The sequence below is a fragment of the Vespa velutina genome, chromosome 22, assembly GCF_912470025.1.
Source record: "Vespa velutina chromosome 22, iVesVel2.1, whole genome shotgun sequence".
NCBI lineage: Eukaryota > Metazoa > Arthropoda > Insecta > Hymenoptera > Vespidae > Vespa > Vespa velutina.
Window position 1 is genome coordinate 2,772,033 of NC_062209.1, and position 21,960 is coordinate 2,793,992.

Below are 21,960 nucleotides of genomic sequence, written 5' to 3' on the forward strand. Positions count from 1 at the left end.
TATAATCGATCTTTATATTTTTCTTTCTTTTTTCTTTTTTTTTTTTTTTTATCCGAAACAAAATAAGAAAGAAAAAAGAAAAGAAGAAAAAAATGTTTCATTACGAAATAGATACTAATTGTTACAATTAACGAGATAAGTGTTAATTAAATATTTTTCAGGCGTATAATAATCATTGTTACGAGTTAACGCACGATTTCGTAAAGGCGATAAACATATATATATATATATATATATATATATATATATGTATGTATGTAATATTTTTTTTATTTTTTCTTTAACGTTCTAAAAGCTATTAGCGTTTGATCTTACAAGAGATGAAATACAAGTAAAATAAAGTTCGCATTTTATTCCGTCGGTGTATTTTACTTCGTCATCTCGACGCCAGAAGCGATATAGTAACGCAAACTTCATATAAAATTTACAGTTACCTATTTTTTCTTTTTTTTTTCTTTTCTCTTTCTTTTTTCTTCCTCTCTTTTTTTTTCCTTTCTTTTTTTTCTCTTTAGTTCATTTATTTAACGTAGGAACAAATTCAATCCTTTCTTTCTTCTCTTACATTACATTAGCATAGTTTTATCAAAGTAATGAAAAGAACGAAAAATTTGAATTCTGTATAACTATACACATAATACGAAGAATATTTTTCTCATAATCATAGATTAGATCGTAAAATATTTAATATCGTATTTGCTAGTACGATTATCGTCGAACGTTTGCATCATTAATTATCTTTATTATTATTTAATAGTAGAAAAAGAAAGACTCGAGATATTAAATAATATATATTTATTCGATATATAATTATTTAATCATATCAATGATTATGAAGGTCGCTTTAAGATATCATTCAAATATATTATGTTGTTTTTTTTTTTTTGTTTATTATTTTCTTTCTCACTCCTTTCCTTTCTCTATTTTTTTTTTTTTTTTTTATTTCATACCGTAAATTTTATATCGTAGAACGAAATGAGCGATAAATACAACTTTTCAAATATTTTCATTCAGATAAATTTCATAATTACTGACATATACGTACGCGATACTATTTAACTTGATTCAGTAAGGCTTAGGTGAAAAAAGAAAAAGAAAAAAAAAAACGAAAACAAAAGAATAAAAAACAAAAAAAAAAGAAAAGGTTACGAATATTTACAACTCTTTATTTCACGAAAGACATTATCTTTGTATATACTTTGAAATTTTATATTATGAATATAATATAAAATATTTCGTGTCGTACTTATTTATCTTTCATAGTTAATGCCAAGTAACCAAAGGAAAATACAGGAGTGTCGTTGTTAACGCTGTTAACGTTAATTTGTTCGAAAAGTACATTTAAAGATATCATTTGCGTTCGTTGCAACACATTTTTAAACGTACTTATACTATTTACGAAAGGATATTTCACAGAATAATAAAACTTTAAGTTTCTTTCATACACGAAATGCGATATGCGATCGAGAAACGTGAAATATATACTGCTATAAATATTGGAATTATGAATGAAAAATCGTAAGCTATTTTAAATTTTGTACCACTATTAAAGGTATATAAAAAGAAGGAAAGAGAAAACTAGTTCTTAAAATGAATATCATTATAATATTAAAGTGTTGGAATTTTCTTTTTTAATAGAATTTTAATATGATAATCGAAGATACGTGTGAAAGACGTTTAACATGCAGCATGGTCAACTAATAAACTGGTCAGGTCTAGGCAGTTTTATAATTAACATATTCGACATTTCTGTTAACTAAAAATTCATGCATTTTTTTTTCTTTATTATTATCTTTTCATTCTTCATTCGTGAGTAGCAAACAGATAAATAGAGAGAGAGAGAGAATATTCGTACAATGACGTTAAATATAACGTTCGCGCGTTTCTAAGCAAATATCATAAAATATTAATCATCGTTCTTTATTATTATGTATTTTAAGTTAATAACATAATTTATATGTATATTTTTAAAAAATCGAAATATTGCAAAATCATATAGTATTTGAGAATTTGTTCGTGCTGCGTTAGAATAAATTTGAATTTTCAATAACCAAGGACAATCGTACGTTTCTCGTTGTATTGACTTCTCCGTAATGTTAAACGATGTGAACTAGGATATGACGTTATTGATTGAAAATCATTATACTCATTGACTCGTGAATTTTCTGAATTTATATATATTTATATTTATAAAAAAGTTTCAAATTTCTCGACATTCGAAAATAAATGATAGAAATAATTTGGAGAAGGGAGATTTCTCTCTCTCTCTCTTTCTTTTTTTCGGTAGGTTGATGGAAGAAAGATTAAAAAAAAAAAAAAGAAAAAATAGAGGAAAAAAAAGAAAAAAAAAATATATATATATATATATAAAATAACAATTTAATCGAATTTCTTAACAAGTATCCTCTTATTCGTTTCATAAATATCTAGGCTATGGTCTGTTTCGAAATACGATATAATGTACCTGATGGAAGTAGCAGCTCTTATGCGATATCAGAAGTGATGGAAGACGAGCAACAGATGTTGATCGATATTGAACAGAACATTGCCAATCTTGAAAGAAGTCTCGAACAAGCGAACAGTAGTAACGGAGGTAGTGATGGAACTGGCAAAAGAAGAGGTTCTTGGCATACTCAAGAGAAAATCAGTAAAAAGGGTTTCTTACAAAGGGGAAGTTCTATGTCAACAGGAGAAAAATCACCGGATCGTAAGAGGTATCTATGGAAATGATAACATGAAAAGAATATATATATATATATATATATATATATATCCTTATCTATTCAGTAGTATTCAACGTATATAAAATAAAATTTTTTTAGAAAAGAAGTTCTTTCAAGAATTTTCTATTAAAAAAAAAATTTCTTTCATCTCGTTATCGCCATCGTCATCTCATTAAGATTTCAGTATTATTATTATTATTTCTTTTTTTTTTTTTTTGTTCTTTTTTTTCATAAACTTCAGCACGACTTTTTTTTAAAGATATACGATTGAACATTCTCGGTCAAGTTTTTGTAACTTTTCGGATTATTATTTATCTCGGGGATAGTATTAATCATTGAAAAATTTCATTATTATTATTATCGTTTTTTTTTTATCTAATCTTCAATATTTTTTTACTTTTCTCGAAATTTATCGATTATTTTCTATATGAAAATAAATTCTCTTTTCTTTTAATTCGATTGAATCTTTGAAGATCGATTGCAACACGACTGCTACGAGTTGACTTGAATAAAAGGAAAGTAAAAGAAAAGAGAGAGAGAGAGAGAGAGAGAGAGGGGGGGCGTGATAAATGAAGATAAAAAATGATACCGAAGCTATGTATACATAGAATAAAGGACATACATGTGATAAGATCTTTTATCACTAATTCACAAACGAGAGAAGACGAACGATTAACAAAGTTACTAGATTTCTGTGTTATATATCGATACGTGATGTTCAATGTTTGATTGTTGACATTTCCAATTAAACGTACATAGAAATGTACACAATGTAATAAATGCATGTGTGTATGTGTGTGTATGTGTGTGTGTAGGTTTGTAGGTAGATATTCTCTATTATTTTAATTGAAATTGCGTAAAATGTATGATACGTCAATTGCAATTCCTCACAGTTCAAAGATCGAACTACATAATTTATAGAGAGACATATCTTTATTATAATTATTAATAATTATAATTAATTTGATATAATTTGAAAGCTTCGGTTAAAGTTATTTATTTTCCATTTATGAATTTGTCAATTTATATGACATATATATATATATATATACACACGCACATATATATTAATATACAGTGTACATAACAGAGTATGCATAATATGTTTTAGCATACGAAATGTTAAAAATTATTTCCTTTTATAGTAACGAAGAAAAATTCATCCGAAAAGAGAAAGAGAGAGAAAAAGAGAGAGAGAGAGAGAGAAAAGGAGAAAGAAATATATCTCCCTCACGATTTCTTAATTAAGACGTTCGCTAAATGACACGTTAAAACTACACGTTCTAATTTCTCTCTCGTCACTTCGTCGAGATTCGTTAGCGAAATTATGCGATAAACCAAAGACTTGTATCCACTTTCTCTCTCTCTCTCTTTCTCTCTCTCTTTCTCTCTCTCTCTCTCTCTCTCTGTTCTCTCTCTTTTTCTTTCTTTCTCTCTCTCTCTCCTTCTTTCTCCATTTTCAGGTCTCTTACTTTTTCTATATTATTTCTTCTCTCTTTTTTCTTCCCCCATCGTAATTCGATTAGCTTTGATAACACGCGAATAGTTTATTTCTTTTTAAGGCAATTAATTAACGACACCAGCGTTCGTTGATACGATTTCACGTAGCTTATTATAATTTATTCCAATAACGATCCATTAGACACGATTCGAAGAATTTTATGAGAAAAAATGGTTCGATCATCGTTGAAATAATTAATACAGGAAAAGCTTATCAGGATGATACTTTATCACGCGTTCTTTTATATCATTTAGAATAATGAATATGTATTCTTATTTTCGACGCGATCCATTCAATTTTTATTATTTTATTTTCCATTTAATGTTGATTTATAAAAGGAAAAAAAGAAAAGAGAAAGATTAAGAAGATCGGGAATTTTTTTTGCTTATAAATACAACGGGCATACGTGGAATTGTTATGCAATAATATTATAAGACAAAAAGAAAAAAAAAAACAAAAAAAAAAAAAAAGAAAGAAAGAAAAGAATTAGAAATTATTATTAGAGAATATTGTATATTAATAAACAAGTATTATTATTAAGTATTATAATAAAATTTTAATATTTTATTAATTTCGTCCTTTTTTTTTTTTGTAATAAACTTTTTATCTGGCGTATACATTTAAATATATTTATGAGAATCAGCTCGAGATATATTTATTGACAACTCGATTGATTATAAAATAACTTTATTTTTATACTTGTCGTCATCGTAATAAAGTATATATATATATATATATCTGTGTGTGTGTGTGTGTATGTGTGTGTATGTATATATATATACATATATATACGTTCTTAAATGATTCTTTTACGATCGGTATAGACACACAAGTTCATGGTTTACGAGCGAAAACGAATCCAATTGCATTTTGGTGTGAGTTACGAAGAAGGAATGTCGATGGGTTTTAAGATAAAACGTGCAATTTTATTCATGGTTTAATCGGATAATAGATTAAGGCTAATTCTGTTCCTCTAAAATCGATAATTTGATCCTATTAAATGATCGAATTCGGGAATGAATTATTTCTTTTTTTATTTCTTTGAACGAAATATTTTGCACAAATATAAAATATGAAATATTACAGTTTATTTTTAAATGTTATAAAAAATGAATATACGAAATGTTTGAATTAAACATTTTACTTTATTACATATATATATATATACCTCTCAATTAATATATATATATATAGCTCTCAATTAAATATCGTTGATAAACCTTCACTCTGATTGAAATATTTGATATGTTTTGCGACGTTAATTTAATCGAAAGCTAAAAAAAAAAAAAAGCATTTTTATTGAGGCCATTTCAAATTGATAAAGTTATTTTAAATTCTATCATTAATAAAACAAATCGTGATTGTTTTTTAAATACATCGAATTGTTTCCTCTAATTGTTATCTTCAACGTTTATACGTTTAAAAAGAAAAAAAAAAAAATATGACGATGATATTTTTAGAAATTAGAACTTTTACAATCCGGCTTGTTCTCGTTCGAGTTATAAAGAAACGTTTGATAGTACGAAAGAAAAATTTCAAAGCAATCCAGAAATTTAATTATTATATTTTCTTTTAATAAGACGTACAATGAAATTTCCAGTTATTTTCAAAAGAGAACAAAGAAGAAAAAAAATGGCTTTTCATGTCAAATATAATTGACGTTTAGTACGAGTGTAATCACTGAAAGCTTTATAACAACGTCCCTTTTCGAGACTCGATGGTCCTACTGGAACAAAAAAAAAAAAAAAAAAAAAAGAAAAGAAAAGAAAAGAAAAAGAAAAAACTAAAAAAAAAGAAAAAAGAAATAAACAAAAAAAATTCTGTTCGCAGAAGCTCGACGTTAAAAAGCATGAGATCTTTCATGAAGTTAGGAAAACAGAGACCACCAAGGGCAAAATCTTGCGACAGCAATTCAGAGACGAAGGAACTTATCGATGGAAGAGATTCAAGCTGTCCAACATCAAATGAACCTTCTAGAACGAACTCTATGACTTCTCTTGAAACGAACCCGTCGGACAACGACAGTCAACAGAGTATCAATATCGAACAAGACGATTCTATGATTATAAAGCCAGTGAAAAAACCTAAACCAAAGGTAGAACGAGTATTATTAATAATTTCAAATTAATTAATTAATAATTAATAATTTTAATGATATAAAAATGAAATCCTTTTTTTTTTTTTTTTGTTTTTTTAATTTATTACTTCGACATTTTCGAAAAGGTGGACAGTTAAATATATTCGAGATTATAATCGGATAAAAAGGTATCAAATTCGAGACACAATATTTTCATACTTTCTTATTAAATATATTGGGATTTTTTTTTCTTTCTTTTTTTTTTTGTAACAAAAACAAACTGACAGAAAGGTCATGACCACAAGAAGACATTAGAAATTTATAGTTGAGAGAGAGAAATAGAGAGAGATTACTTTGCTAAATCCTTCGTGTATTTCTGAACAATTAAAATGAGAGAATTACGATGAGAGTGTTATTGTGAAAAGCGAACGAGTAAGAAGATTTAAGGGAAATCAACCCTTTTTCATTCTCTATTCCCTTATCCCTTACATCATTTGATTTTCTCTCGTTACGTATCAACAAATCTCATTTTGAATTTAACTATGTCTCTGTTTTCATTGATGAAACAATTCTCTCGAGTGTTATTAAGAAAAAAGAAAGGAAAAGAGAAAAAAAAGAAAAATAATAGTAATAATTATAATAATAATAATAATAATAATAATAATAATAAATTAGCGTATAATTAAATATTTTCCAGACTCATGACACTGCTCAAGGAGCTTTGAAAGCTCAAGATTATCAGGTATGCGTGACGATCATAGAAGCGAGACAATTAGCAGGACTCAATATGGATCCAGTTGTTTGCGTTCAAGTTGGCGATCAACGAAAATATACAAGCGTCAAGGAATCTACTAATTGTCCTTATTACAACGAGGTTCAAACATTCAATAATCAATTATTTAATTTCATTAACTTCAACTTTCTTTTTCTTTCTTTTTTTTTCCGATATTAAATTTTCAAAAGAATTTTCTTGATTTACATTTACGATATTTATTATTGCTTTTTGACCTAGAAAGTAAATATGTTTTCTTCTATGGGGTACTGTTTAATTAGTAAGGATCAAACCACAGAAGCACTATGGAATGAACTTAACGGGGGAAAAGTTTAAACGAGTTTCAAATATAATCTACGTTACATTTTTCAACTCGGGCATTGCATAAAGTTACTTCGAATCTTTATCGTTAACTTCTTCATCGTTGTTGTTGTTTTTTTTTTGTTTTTAATTCTTTCTTTCTTTTTTTTTTTTTTTCTTCTTTTTTTACCTCTTTTCGCTTTAGTTCATACGTTTTATGGATTCGCGGATATATCGCTTTATTTAATATTTATTAATATAGGATATTTCAAAAAGTGAAAAGAATGAAAAATATTCTATTTCAAATGTTGTTTTATCGTTTTGCAGTATTTCGTCTTCGACTTTCACATGCCACCGGTAATGCTTTTCGACAAGATCATCACACTGTCGGTAAGTTTATTTAAAAATATTCGATCATTATTTAATTGGGACACGATGATTAAAAGAATTTCTTGGTCTCTCTCTCTCTCTTTTTTTTTTTTTCTTTTTCTTCATTTTAATTTGATATAGTGTCGTCATCGATTTAGAGTTCTCGTACGAGTCAACGTTGGAATGTTTTTTTCTTCTTTTTTTCTTTTTTTTTCTTTTTTTTCTTTTTTTTTTTTTGCTCTACAAGATCGATAATGCTTTAGAACCGAATACGACGTATTTCCGAACGAATTCTCTCCAACATTTTCTCGTTCCCGACGGAACTGTAATTTTCTTTAGAATGTTCTTATATTGTAGAGTTAATTTACCGAAAGTATTTTTTTGTATGATCGTAATCCGTATGGCAAATTAACGTCAAATGTAATTTCCATGTTTTATTTACTTATGATTATTTATGTTAATTTTTCAAAGGAACATCAGTATGTTTTTAACTTTTTCCTTTTTTTCATTTATCTTGTTATTAATCCATACAACATGCTCATTTAATAATACAATAATCGACGTGTTTCGTTAAAATCTAATTAAAATTATGACTATTATAATGTATTAAAAAATAATCGCATTTTTTCATTTCTATTCACGTTTATTGTCATTTTGTATTTAAAAAGGCAAAAGACTTTTATACATTACGATGATTTATATTGATGGACGATATATTTCTAAACTTTGCTTTTCCAATATTTCACAATATTACAAAACAACAAGAATATTAACTTTTTCACTTATTGATTATTATTAAGTTTACAAATATTAATGGCTTTTCTTGAATTTTTCTTTGTTATATTTAAGAAATAAATAATAGTAATATATTGCTGCAGATCTTTAAAAAAAAAAAAAAAAATAAAAAAAAAAGAGAAAGAAAAAAATGTCAAGAAAGAATTATTTCGTTTAAAAGAAAATCAGAACTTATAAAAAGGTATAAATCTTTACCATCCATTGACCTTACTACTTTTCTACAAAAGGAAAGCTGTCGATTGCAGAATTTTTTCCCTTTTCGTGTTTCTTTATATGGTTTACCGTTATATCACGATACTCCGGACCGTTCTTTTTTACTCTTTCTTTGTCTCTCTTTTTCTTTCCCTTTTTCATTTCCTTTCTCTTTTTCTTTTATTTTCTCATGACGTACAAAGTTTTTTAAAACGTTGAAAAAAATAAAAATATTTCTTACCTATTTGTTCCGTCTCTAACACTGACACATACTCGTTGAATTTCTAGAAAATATAAGCGCGCGCAACGTGTATATAAATGTGTGTGTGTGTACATAAATATATATATATATATATATAGATGCTTTCACCTAATTCAAACACTTTAAATATCTCTGTTTGCTTTTGACGATGACACAAAAGAAATTTGAAACAAAAAAAATAAATAAATAAATAAATGAAACAAAAGAAAAAAAGAAAAAAATTGTTTCATTCGAAACAATGCAATATTCTAACTAAGACAATAATTTCTTTTTCCTTTTTTCTTTTTTTCTTTTTGTTTCAATAATTTCTTTTTCTTTTCTTTTTTTTCTTTTCGTTTCAAGCTTATCTTCTTTCAAGGTTTACGGGTCATCTGTACGTTTTTGCTTTTTTTTTTTTTTTTTTTTTTTTTTTTTTTTTTTTTTCTTTTGACATTATTTTACTAGCATAGTGTTGTGGCTTAGCAACAAAAAAAAAACCTCCCCGAAAAGAAAGAAAAACCGAGACAAAGAATATTAATTTTTTTAATGTTACCAACTTTCAAAAAGATACCAAGGATTTTATGCATAAATAGAGAAAAGAAAGGAATCCTTGAAATGACGGGACACGTATTTGCTGATTCTTCAACTTATAAACAAAAAATACTTTTTGCATTTTTCAGTAACACAATGATAAGCAAATACACAAGAGATATCTCTGGATGAAGATTTTTCTTTTTCAAATTTCTTTTCATAAATATGAAAATCCTAATCAGTTAGTTACATAAAGAAAATATCAGTTGCTCAGGGATTTTCATTCTAAATATTTATTTTTCTACGAACAAATGAAAAATAGTCATAAATAGAAAAACAAATAATTTATGAACAAGATTATCTGAATCTTATATAATCATTATTCAATTGTGAAGAAACTATTTACTGTTTGCGATCATTAATTGTTTGCAGAACTTTTTTTTCTCTCCATGAAATTGAGAAAAAAAAACAATAAGCTCGCATTATTTTCGAAGGAATTCTGCCTTCGAGTCTTTGAGAACAAAAAAATAGAGACGTTTTTTTTTGTTATCTACTTCGAAAGATTTATTTAAAGAATATTTGTGAAATTCCCATTAACTTTGATATTTTCTTATAATGATATTTTTTATAAATACGAAGTAATGGAATAAAAAAATATTGGTAACATTTGACAACACAATTTTTTTTCCTATGATATTTGTGCTTAGGTATCGTCAAAAGCAATGGAGATATTTGAAATGTTCGAGTTATGCAAATGAAACATCTTCTATGTATACATATATATACATATACATATGTATATATATATATATATATATATATATATATATGTATTCTCTAATTATATTATACACATGCGTATACCTATGTATATACATACATACATACATATGTATATAAACTTCTGAGTTCTTCATAGAATGTTCATTATTCCAATAACATCAGTCGATTAACCAGAGAGAAACATGGTATCGAAGTTGTTTATATAGTAGTAGTAGTACAATAGTATATACACAATACCATTATATAGCCTAGAACATAAATGTATATATATGTATATATATATATATATATACACACACACACATATACACATTTCTAATATGTGTATGTACACACAGGTATCGATATATACCTATATGATATGGGATATTTATCTAACCATAGAGTTACTTCGAGTATGAATTTCGTGTCAATGTTCATAAAACAAGTGTCTGTTTTTATTTCTTCTATTCTTTTTTTTTCCCCTCTTTCCTTTATATTTCTTTTTTCTTTTTCCATTTATTTTTATATTGGTAATATAAAAGACAGATGACTTTCATTATTTCAAAGTCGTAGCTCTGTGTGTCAATCGATCTCAAGAATCGACTCACGTGACCGAGAAAAAACGAGCTTAACAGCTTCGCAGGGAAATAAATGGAACTCGTTCATCGTAAAAAGAAATTGCGAGATGTATATGTGAAACGTGTACTGTTAGTACAGATCTTCTTTTAATTCTTTATTAATTGTTGAAAGTGAAAGAGAGAGAGAGAGAGTGAAAGAGAGAGAGAGAGAGAGAGAAATACACGATGACCTCGTTTATATGAATATTTATAAAAGGAGAACAGAAAATCATATCAGTATATCATTAGGAAACTAATGACTAATGATTTAATTGGATAAGAAATTTTTTTATTTAGCAATATCTTATTTTATTTATTATATATAAAAGATTTTACAAAGAAATATCTATATCAAGTTTTATTATTATTATTATTATTATTATTATTATTATTATTATTATTATTATTATTATTATTATTATTATTAAGGATGACATACGATGATATCGAGAAAAAAGGATTTATTAAAGAATGATGATCTTCTTTTTCAAATAAAAGAAAAAAGGAAAAAAAAAGAAACAAGAGAACAGCGTGAAGCATGGAACATTTTTGTTTGATGTAATATCTTTTAATATAATATCGTAGGTGCAGCAATCGCGGAATCTCTTGCGTGCTAATTTAACACTGGGCAGCTTTAAGTTAGACATCGCAACAGTTTGGGCACAGCCAGGTACAAATTTGTCCAGAAAAAAAAAAAAGAAAAAAAAAAAAAGAATCTTCGAAATCTTTTTACTTGTGTACTTTGAACTTTATCTTCGTGTTGTTTACTCTGTTATTTCAATTATATCTGTTTCATCTTCATCTAAACATGCATATATCAAAGTGGATATATCTTAAAATGGATCTCTCATCGTCATTGCTTGCAATCTGCTGTTTATATTTATCCGCTGTTTATATATATATATTTTTTTGTTGATTTATTTCTCCTTTTTTCTTTCTTTCTTCCTTTCTTCTTCTTCTTCTTCTTCTTCGTTTTTTTTTCTTTTTTTTTGATTTTAAAGTCAAAGCACTTTCTCTCGATTTTGGAAATAAAATAATACACGACAATTTTCAAAAATCGATCATTTTGTACATATTTCTTAATGTTTATTACTAATTGTAAACTTTTTTTCTTTTATTTGCTTCGTTTTATTCTAAATGTATGTACTTTCTTTTTTTTATCTATCGATGGCATGCGATCGATGGTATTAATTTGAGGAACGATTTTGTAAGTTTATTATGAATAGAAAAAAAAAAAAAAAAAAAAAAAAAAAAAAAAAAAAAAAAAAAAAAAAAAAAAAAAGAAAAAAACGAAAGGAAAGCAAAAACACCAAGAAAGAAAAAACAAATTAAATATATACCTATTGGTCCATATAAACGCGATAAAGGAGGAAATAAAAAAAGTTGTGTATCCCCTAGAGATTTTTACAGATTGCTCGTACAGTTTTTAAATGGGCAAAAGTTTGAATTGTATGTACTTCGAAATATATCAAAACTTTTCAGTTGACTTTTTTTGACCTGCAAAACCTCGCAGTATTACAAATATCGTACGCGTTCGTTTTTTCAAGGTAAAAAAAAAAAGGAACACGATTCTCATTGATGGAGGCTCTTTCTTTTGTATTTGTGTTTTATTTTTTTCTCTCTCTCTCTCTCTCTCTCTTTTTTTTTTATTCTTCGTAATAAACGTACATGGAATCATTTTGTAATGAAAATTACTTTGGGAATTAATCTGAGTAAGAAATTAGCTAAGAGAAGTATGATGAATTAGTTAATAGAAATATCGATTCGAGATACGACGTTTCCGCGAAACTTTTCTTTTTTTTTTTTTCCTTTTGTTTTTAATTTTCTTTTCTTTCTTTCTTTCTTTCTTTCTTTCTTTCCTTCTTTATTTATTTATTTCTTTCGTTTAATTAATTAAAGAGCAAAAACGAAATGGATAAGAAATGAATCATTTAATTTTTCTCGCACCGATGTCGTTGTGGTTGACGTGATTAAAGGTGGCAAGGTGCCATGGGAATTGTTCCACGTATGTAGATATTATTTATTATATAGAACGGTGACAGCTTGTAAAACGTATATTATAGATCAATGAAAATAATTAAATGAGAATTTAACGATCATGAAAATAGTAACAACAATGACAACAACAACAATAAAATAAATCTTATATATTATTTTTCATTTGACAAAGATAATATTGATTAGAACAATTTTCTTCGAAATATGTGAATACGTATTGTAGATATCTATTCTAATCTCTAAATACGAGATATTAGATATCACGTATTTTATATCAAATTTCACCTCGAAATTTGGAATTAATAATTCGGCTTGGAACTATATTACTATTGGATTACTATATTACTATTAAATATCGTAATGTTCAATATGAATAATAAATTTATTATCATTATTATTATTTATTTATTTATTTATTTATTTATTTATTTATTTATTTTATCTAACATACGTAATTTATATCGTATAAAGATAATTTCCAGAAGGATCAATAATCAGGTAAAATAATATTTATTCAGTTATTGCACGTTAAAATAATCATTCTATGAAAATAAATCATTTTCTTACAGGAATTTCGATTAAATCGTCATAATAATAAATCTTTTTTTTTTTCTGAGCTTGCATGCTATTAATAATATTTGATCTCATGTGTCAAGACTCCAAGAGCCACGAGATCGGTTAGAGAAAACAAAAAAAAAAAAAATAAGAAAAAAAAAGGGGAAAAAAAGGAAAGAAAAAGAAAGTAAACAGAAAGAAGAAAAAAAAAAGAAATGATCAATATCTTTTAAAACTAATAACTACTTTTTAATATCATTAAATTTAAATATATATATATATATATATATATATATATATATATATATATATATATATATATATATTTACGTGACCATCGTGTTTGTAATTAACAAATTTGTCGTATGATTAATCCGTTAACTGTAACGATCAATCTATTATTTATGTCATATTAGGAAGTTCGTGCGAATAATTATCCAACTAAGTAATCTAATATTTAACGGGCTCTTGACAGGCGAGAATAGGGCAAAATCAGATAACTATACCGATCTCTTCCTCTCATATTGCAATCAATAATAAATATACAATAGATACTAATAATAATTAAGTAATAATACTAATTCAATTTTCGTCAGTATCGAATGAAATTTTTTTTTTACAACAAATATATTCTATTCACGGGGTTTCTATAACGCCATACGTTGATATATTTAATTTGTTTTATCTGTAAATAATTTTTTTCTTTTTCTTTTTTTTCTCTTTTTCTTTTTTTTTTTTTTTTTTTAATATGTAAACTTCATTGTTAATTCGTATCCATAAATATAATATAGTATAAATTTTACATATGATTTCTTTTATGTATATATATATATATATATATAAAGAAAGAAGTAGATTCCAAAGGAAATCGTGGCTCTGGGATAATAACACAATTTTTTCTTTAATCTTTTTGTTATACAAATATATATATATATATATTTCTTTATGTTCTTTTTTTCTATCGAAATTATGTATCTTTCGTGAATTTCTCTGGGAAATTTGAGATACGTGATCACGAAGCATTGAATCGTATTCGCAGATCATCAATTTTATCACAAGTGGGCTCTTCTAACCGATCCAGACGACGTCGCAGGAGGTCCCAAAGGATATTTGAAGTGTGACATAAGCGTTATTGGAAAGGGAGACACCGTTAAAATTCCCCCGAAAAGTGAGAAAGACGAGGATGACATCGAAGGAAATCTTTTGCTACCCGATGGCGTACCGATAGAAAGACAGAGAGCTAAATTCATTGTGAAGGTTTATAGGGCAGACGGTTTGCCAAAAATGAATAGCAGTATTATGGCGAATGTGAAAAAAGCTTTCACCGGTGAGGTTAAAGATTTGGTTGATCCATATGTCCAGGTCTCATTCGCCGGTTTGAGCGTAAGTATGAAACGTAAAAACGATTTAATAGAGAAAGAATAGAAAGAAAAGGGGAAAAAAAGAAAAAAGAAAAACAAAATCGAATTACCTTTCTTTTCTTTTTTTTTTTTTTTTTCTTTTCTCTATATTTATTTTACTTGTTATATAATTGGATGTCTTATCGTTAAAAGAAAATTGAAAGAAAATTTTTCTCGAAGGAGTAAGATAAAAAAAGAAATAAGAAAAGAAAAGAAAAGAAAAGAAAAGAAAAGAAAAGAAACGAAAAAAAATATTCAAGAGATCCACGAACGTGGAAAATAAAAAAGAAACATAGTGGTGGAACCATAGATCTTGCTTGTTACAGGGTAAAACGAGCGTAAAAAGGCACAGCTATGCTCCGATCTGGAACGAACAGATTGTCTTTACTGAAATGTTCCCACCCCTATGTCAGAGAATAAAAATACAGCTCTGCGATAACGACCCAGTCCATGCTACCGTTATAGGTACACACTTCGTCGATCTGAAACAGATCAGTAACGACGGTGAAAAAGGTTTTCTACCGACCTTCGGTCCAGCATTTATTCACCTTTACGGTAGCATTAGAGATTATAGTTTGATAGACGAACACTCGACATTGAATACTGGACTCGGTGAAGGGATTTCTTATAGAGCAAGGTTATCTCTCTCTCTCTCTCTCTTTTTATTTTTTTTATTATTTACTTTTTTTATTTTTATAACATTAATAAAAGTATTATTATTATTATTATTATTATTATTATTATTATTATTATATATATGTATATATATGTAAATAATCGTTGTTACTTCGGGCACGCAGATTACTCATAGCGATTAGAACGGAGATAAGTGATAACGTCGAAATGGCACCCTCGGAGGTCGAGGTCGAACCGACCGTGCCAATCAACGAGGCGGCTTATGCTAGAAACGAAGAATTTTTTTTATTCGCCACTATAATGGACGCTACGATGATAGACAAGAAGCTTTGCGATAAGCCAATGTATTTTGAAATATCTATTGGAAATGCGGGTAATGCTTTGGACGGACATAATGAAAGTTCGAAGGTATGATTATTGTATTACGTATATTCCATAATATATATATATATATATATTTTATAATCCAGAAAATCCAGAATAAATAATAAATAAATCATCATCAAACAATTATTACTGGCGTGTATAATAATAATAATAATAATAATAGCCAGTTTCAACGATATATATCATTATTAACATACATTAACATACAAAAATCTCATTTTTTTATTTTTACCTTAACTTTGATCACGCAATAGGAAAATTAGAAAATTCTTCTAATTTACAATGCTTCCCTATTTTTTTTCTTTCTTTCTTTCTTTCTCTTTCCTTTTTTTTTTTTATTTCTTTTTTTTTTTAGATATGCGAAATGAAAAGCGGAGCTAGCGGAGAAGAAGAAGAATTGCAAGAAGTTGTTAGCGGTTCCTGGCAGAGTACAACACCAACAACGAAACCAATGACGCACGATAAAATCTATTACTTTTTACCATATTGGGATGATAAACCGTGTCTACATGTTCGAAGTATTTGGCCGGATTATCGACGTAGAATGTATAATAGTAACATAATCGGCAAGATTGCGGACAAATTGGTAAGCTTATTTTTATAATTATATATATATATATAGTACCTATAATAGCTTTATATATCTATATATCTATATAAATATAAGAAACTATATAAAGAACAATGTTTAATTAGAATTATCTTTCTTTTTCTCTCTTTCTTTCTCTTTCTCTTTTGAAAAAAAAAAAATTTCTCTTTTACTTGTATCATTTAATTATCGATTAGGAAGAAGGATTAACGGAAGTACAACAACGAATAGACGATTCGTCCAATGAGAAATTATTAAAAACCGTTCTCGAGGAATTGTCAAGCAGTTGCAATCGTTACGTTGGCATCAGCAAATCGAGTGCAACAGGACCAGGCGTTGGTAAAACTAAATTAGACAAGGAAAGGACGAAACTTTGTCAAAGGGAGATGGAAAGTATCGGTACCATGGCGAGAAACTTGAAGGCAATAATAACGAAGAACAGTTTCAAGGAACGTCTGAAAACGGCACAGAGCTATCTACAGAAATTGAAGTTCTTAATTGAGGATGTCAGTACCACATACAACGAGCGTACACTAAGCATATTTAAAAAAAAAGAAAAAAAAAAGAAATATATAAAAGAAATAAAGAAAAAAGCAAAGCAAAGATCTATCCTTCGCGTGGATCAACATCGCGAAGGATAGATCATTTTTAATAAGATAGAATAGAGAAAGCTGAGGAACGATGAAAGATTCCTCTGTGTGTTTGCAGCCTCAGGATTCTTTACCGGATGTCTTCATTTGGGTCATCAGTTCCGGTAGACGTGTTGCCTATCAAAGGATTTCATGCAGGGAATTGATCTATTCGATCGTTGACGAAGAATGCGGTAGAAATTGTGGAAAGGTTCAAACGATGTTTCTAAAGGTCGGTGGAGTAATTAATTAATAAAAGGGAAAAAGAATAAATAAAGAAAAAAAAAAAAGAAGAAAAATGAAACAGAAAAAAAATCTATCCCAAAAAAAAAAAAAAACAAATATTAATCCTTTAATAATGTTCATGAAGCTTCCAGGAAAGAAGAGATTCGGACCGGCCGGTTGGGCTATACAAACTAAGCTACAAATCTACATGTGGTTGGGTATACTCAAGCATAAGAAATACTTCATTCAGGGTTTGCCAAATGGTTACGAGATGAGTCACGAACTTAGAAATATCGATAGATTGCGTGCTTTACCACCGACGATCATTCATTACATCGAGAAACACGTGAGTATTATAAAGAGACACATATGTAGTTAAAAAAAAAAAAAAAAAATTGTAGAATTTATTATTACTAATAAAATATTGTATCACTTTCGTTGTCATACGTTTAATCGAATTTATTAAAAGTCAGTATTAGAAGAAACAATGAAGAAATTTGTTTTTTTATATCGCAAATTTGTGTAATATCAACAAAGATATTCGTACGTATTTAATATATTATTATGTCGATATAGAAATTTCAATTGAGAGCTCATATGTATCAAGCAAGATCGTTGATTGGTAGCGACGCATCCGGTTTGTCCGATCCATTCGCACGTGTTATTTGTGGTGAGTTTTGTAAAACGACTCAAGTAATCGACGAAACTTTGAGCCCAACGTGGGACGAATTGCTTCTCTTCGACGACATCCTAATTTATGGTACCGACGAAGAAATCAAAAAGGATCCACCCTCGATCGTCATCGAGATATTCGACCAGGACAAAGTGGTAAGCAATTCATTTTTTTCTTTTCTTTTTCCTTTTTTTATTTCTTTCCTTTTGCTTCTTTTTTTCCTTTCCAATATTTTATCATTTACTTAATCATTATCTATTCGTTTCATATTATTATAATATTGGTAAAGAATTGAACGAAATGAACGTGACCTAATCATATCCTAAACATATCCATTCAATTTTACGATTCTTTCTTTTCCAGAGTCATATTGTGTAAACCGTGGACATAAACACTGCATGAAGGACTTTCTGCTTTAACAGTTTGTATACGACCTGTAACATCATCTCTCATAACATAATATATATCACGATTCGAACAGAAAGCACACACACGATGATGATTTATGAGAGAACTTGATACTCTGTTCTCTCTCTCTCTCTCTCTCTCTCTCTCTCTCTCTCTCTCTCTCTCTCTCTATCTCTGTGTCTCTTGTGCGGCATGAAATTGAATGAACACAAACGCACACACCCGTATCTTCTCTATCCTTTTTTTTTTATTTTTATTTTTTCTTACTCTTCTTTTCGTTCTTTTTTTCCCTTCATTTCTTTTATTCTTTTTCCCCTTTTTCTTTTTTTTTTTTTTTTTCTTTCTTTCGCTCGCTGTCATGACGAAAAAAAAAAAGAAAGAAAGAAAGAAAAAAATACCAGAGAAAAAATTTCTTCGACCTCGTAAAATAATACTTCAGAAAATAATTCCTCAATCCTATCGGAATATCTTCAAATCTTATCTCAATTATTACGACGACCATATCTTCCATCATATTTTATAGAAATATTTCTCTATTCTTATTGTAATATTTTACAAATTGTTCCTTGAACTACGATAACGATAATAATAAATCCTCATATTAATGCACTTTTCTTAACTTTGAATATTTATTTAGAACGTTCATATGAGCTTATATAAAATAAAAGTTACATTTGATGAATTTATTTTGTTCGATCGTTACAGGGAAAATCCGAATATATTGGACGAGCAATCGCAAGACCCCACGTTAAACTTTCGTCAGAAAATTATTTACCACCGAATTATCCCCCGTCCTTGGAATGGTACGAGATTACCAGAGGTGCCGCAAGAGCTGGAGAACTCTTAGCCGTATTCGAATTACTTGAACATCCTACAACGTCAGATCTTGGATTTCCAACATTGCCAGATCCAAAGGACAAGTTTCAACAATTAATTGCATCTGGTCCTGATCAAGGTCCCATTCTTCCAGTTCCAATTGGTATACGTCCTACTTTAGCAAAATATAGGTAATATTAGAAAATAAAATACGTCGTAATCTTTCACGTAATTTTTACATTTTAATTTTTACATTTTATTTCCTTGCGACATATTCGATTCAATGGTTTTTCGAACTATCGAAGTCATTTTTAATGCGACATTTTATTCGATCAATTAAATAATTCGATTAAAAAAAATAACCAAAGTATATAATACATAAAATGAATATAATAAATCATATATATAATATGTAATATAATATATAAAATAAGTGAAATGAAATGTAAATATTTAAAAAAAAAAAAAAAAAAAAAAGAAAAAAGAAAGAAAGGGGAAAGAAAAGAAAATCAAATCAAAGTAAGAAATGAAGAAAATAATTTTTTATCGTCTTCGTTTTTTTTTTTTTTTTTTAATCATCATCGTTTATTTTAAATATTCCTTTGATGTTTTTATCGTTACAGGATAGAGGTACTCTTCTGGGGATTACGCGATCTAAAGAGAATTCATTTATTAACAGTTGACAAGCCACGCGTGGACGTTGAATGTGCCGGTCATATTTTATACTCCTCGGTTATAGCAAATGCAAAGAAAAATCCGAACTTTAATACGCCGATTAAGTTTTTAGAATTAGAATTGCCGGAGCAAGAACTCTATCGGCCGCCATTAACGATAAGAGCAGTAGATTGTAGAAGTTTCGGAAGGTACACACTCGTAGGCACTCATACGATTAATTCGATTCACAAATATACTTATTCGCCTCAAACAAAAAGAGCCAGAGACATCGAAGAGAGAAAAAAGAGTCTTTATCAGTTACAATGTATAGGTAAGAAAATTAATTAATCTTATTGTTGGATATGCGAATTTTTATTTGTTTTTCCTTTCTTTTTTTTTCTTTTTAGATTAAATTTCTCTTAATCATTATCTTCGTTTAGGTCTCGAACAAGGAAAACCAAAGTATCAACAAACGAGTATTCAAGAATCATTTACTCAATCCGATCTTGGTTCAAATAACAGTGACACTATTATAACATTGGGATTTGAACAAAGCGCCTGGCCAACGAAGAGGGATAAAACTGAACAAAATTTACGAAAAAAACAGAGCCCAATGAACGATGTTGGACTAAGTAAGTCGATAAAAATTTCTATAATTTCTAGCTAAACACCAAATGATATTAGATAATAATACGATTTTAGGCGATATTGGAATATTGGACAATGGAGAGGGTTGTCAGGATTGGTGGACGAAATATTTCGCTTCGGTCGAGGCAATGATCGAGGAAAATAAAGAATTGAGAAGAGAAAAATCCATATTTCAAGCCCAACAGAATGGGACTTTGCCAGCTTTTTTGGAGGATGCATTTGATCAAGGACAAGCTACAACGACCACCAGTGAGAAAAATCCGGGTGTCATTTATCCAACAAAGAAATTGTTTGGTCTAAAGTCACCGTCGAATGCTTCGAAATTCGTTTCAAAATTAAGTCCAAAACATGTGCCAAGAAAGACATCTCAAAAAACAGCTCTACTTAAGATCTATCCAAACGAATTAGAAGCTCAACCGGAATTCGAACAGTTCAAGGAATGGTTGCACACGTTCGAACTCTATCGAGGAAAGAAAACGGGCGATGAAACCGAGGATGAGCATAGAATCGTTGGTTACTTCAAAGGAGCTTTGAAGGTTTATAAATGGCCACTTCCAAAGGATCTAATAGATCATACCGTAATGGGATTTGATCCTCAGTACGGTTTCTTTCAAGGTGTACCCTCAAACGAACCAATTCATGTTCTTGTTAGAGTTTACATCGTCAAGGCCAATGATCTTCATCCGTGTGATCTTAATGGCAAAGCTGATCCTTACGTTGTTCTCCAATTGGGTAATAAAAGGATAAGCGATAAGGAAAATTATGTATCGAAACAACTCAATCCCGTCTTTGGGAAGTAAGTATCGTTATATTGATTGTTTTCTCTTTATTTTCTTCTTTTTTTCTTTTACGGGTTTAGAACGAAATCAGAAATATTTGTATAATCGCATTTATATATTGTTGATGATTCAAGGTGTTTCGAGATAGAAGCCACTTTTCCTCAGGATTCTTTATTAACGGTACAAGTTTTGGATTGGGATTTAGTTGGTACCGATGATATGATCGGCGAGACTAAAATCGATTTGGAAAATCGATTTTATAGTAGACATCGTGCAACTTGTGGTTTTCCCAGACGTTACGACGAGTGAGTAAGATTAATTGATAATTCGATTGGTCGTGATTTAATCGATTTACCAAAAAAAAAAAAAAAAAAAATAAAAAAAATAACAACTTAATTTAACTTCGATCGAACGTTTTATAGATCAGGATACAACAAGTGGAGGGACGCAATGAAACCGACACAAATTTTGTCAAAATTGTGTAAAGAGGGTAAAATTGATAGTCCGGTTTATTCTCATGGACGTGTTACAATTGGACGAAAAACATTTTCATTGTCGAACGAGGAAATGGAATTTTACGTTCATTCAAAGGGTAAAAGAAAAATTTGTCCTTGTGATAAAAATGAATTTAATCTCTTGGAACATATTTTTCAATTTCTTTTCTTTTCTTTTTTTTTTTTTTT

At 28.4% G+C, this 21,960-nt stretch overlaps 2 protein-coding genes across 5 annotated transcripts in view; one reads left to right on the top strand and one right to left on the bottom strand.

Moving 5' to 3' along the window:
- The window catches only part of LOC124956590 (biogenesis of lysosome-related organelles complex 1 subunit 4), a 31,356-nt gene extending 28,714 nt beyond the window's left edge, over window positions 1-2,642 (bottom strand). Inside the window, exon 1 of one of the 2 annotated variants that reach the window (XM_047512589.1) lies at window positions 2,462-2,642. The gene's annotated coding sequence lies outside the window, so the exon portion shown is untranslated. The remainder of the gene's footprint in view (window positions 1-2,461) is intronic. The other variant, XM_047512587.1, reaches the window with a different exon arrangement.
- Window positions 1-21,960, top strand: part of LOC124956581 (otoferlin) — a 32,927-nt gene that overhangs the window by 9,358 nt on the left and 1,609 nt on the right. The window contains exons 4-22 of one of the 3 annotated variants that reach the window (XM_047512572.1): window positions 2,428-2,711; window positions 6,052-6,316; window positions 6,996-7,172; window positions 7,698-7,760; window positions 11,466-11,550; window positions 14,473-14,816; window positions 15,160-15,470; window positions 15,634-15,877; window positions 16,212-16,442; window positions 16,643-16,951; window positions 17,154-17,306; window positions 17,445-17,645; window positions 17,876-18,127; window positions 19,086-19,387; window positions 19,820-20,181; window positions 20,291-20,482; window positions 20,535-21,294; window positions 21,412-21,582; window positions 21,700-21,869. In XM_047512572.1, coding sequence (XP_047368528.1) covers window positions 2,428-2,711; window positions 6,052-6,316; window positions 6,996-7,172; window positions 7,698-7,760; window positions 11,466-11,550; window positions 14,473-14,816; window positions 15,160-15,470; window positions 15,634-15,877; window positions 16,212-16,442; window positions 16,643-16,951; window positions 17,154-17,306; window positions 17,445-17,645; window positions 17,876-18,127; window positions 19,086-19,387; window positions 19,820-20,181; window positions 20,291-20,482; window positions 20,535-21,294; window positions 21,412-21,582; window positions 21,700-21,869 — 4,876 coding nt within the window. The remainder of the gene's footprint in view (window positions 1-2,427; window positions 2,712-6,051; window positions 6,317-6,995; window positions 7,173-7,697; window positions 7,761-11,465; window positions 11,551-14,472; window positions 14,817-15,159; window positions 15,471-15,633; window positions 15,878-16,211; window positions 16,443-16,642; window positions 16,952-17,153; window positions 17,307-17,444; window positions 17,646-17,875; window positions 18,128-19,085; window positions 19,388-19,819; window positions 20,182-20,290; window positions 20,483-20,534; window positions 21,295-21,411; window positions 21,583-21,699; window positions 21,870-21,960) is intronic. The other 2 variants (XM_047512573.1, XM_047512574.1) reach the window with 2 other exon arrangements.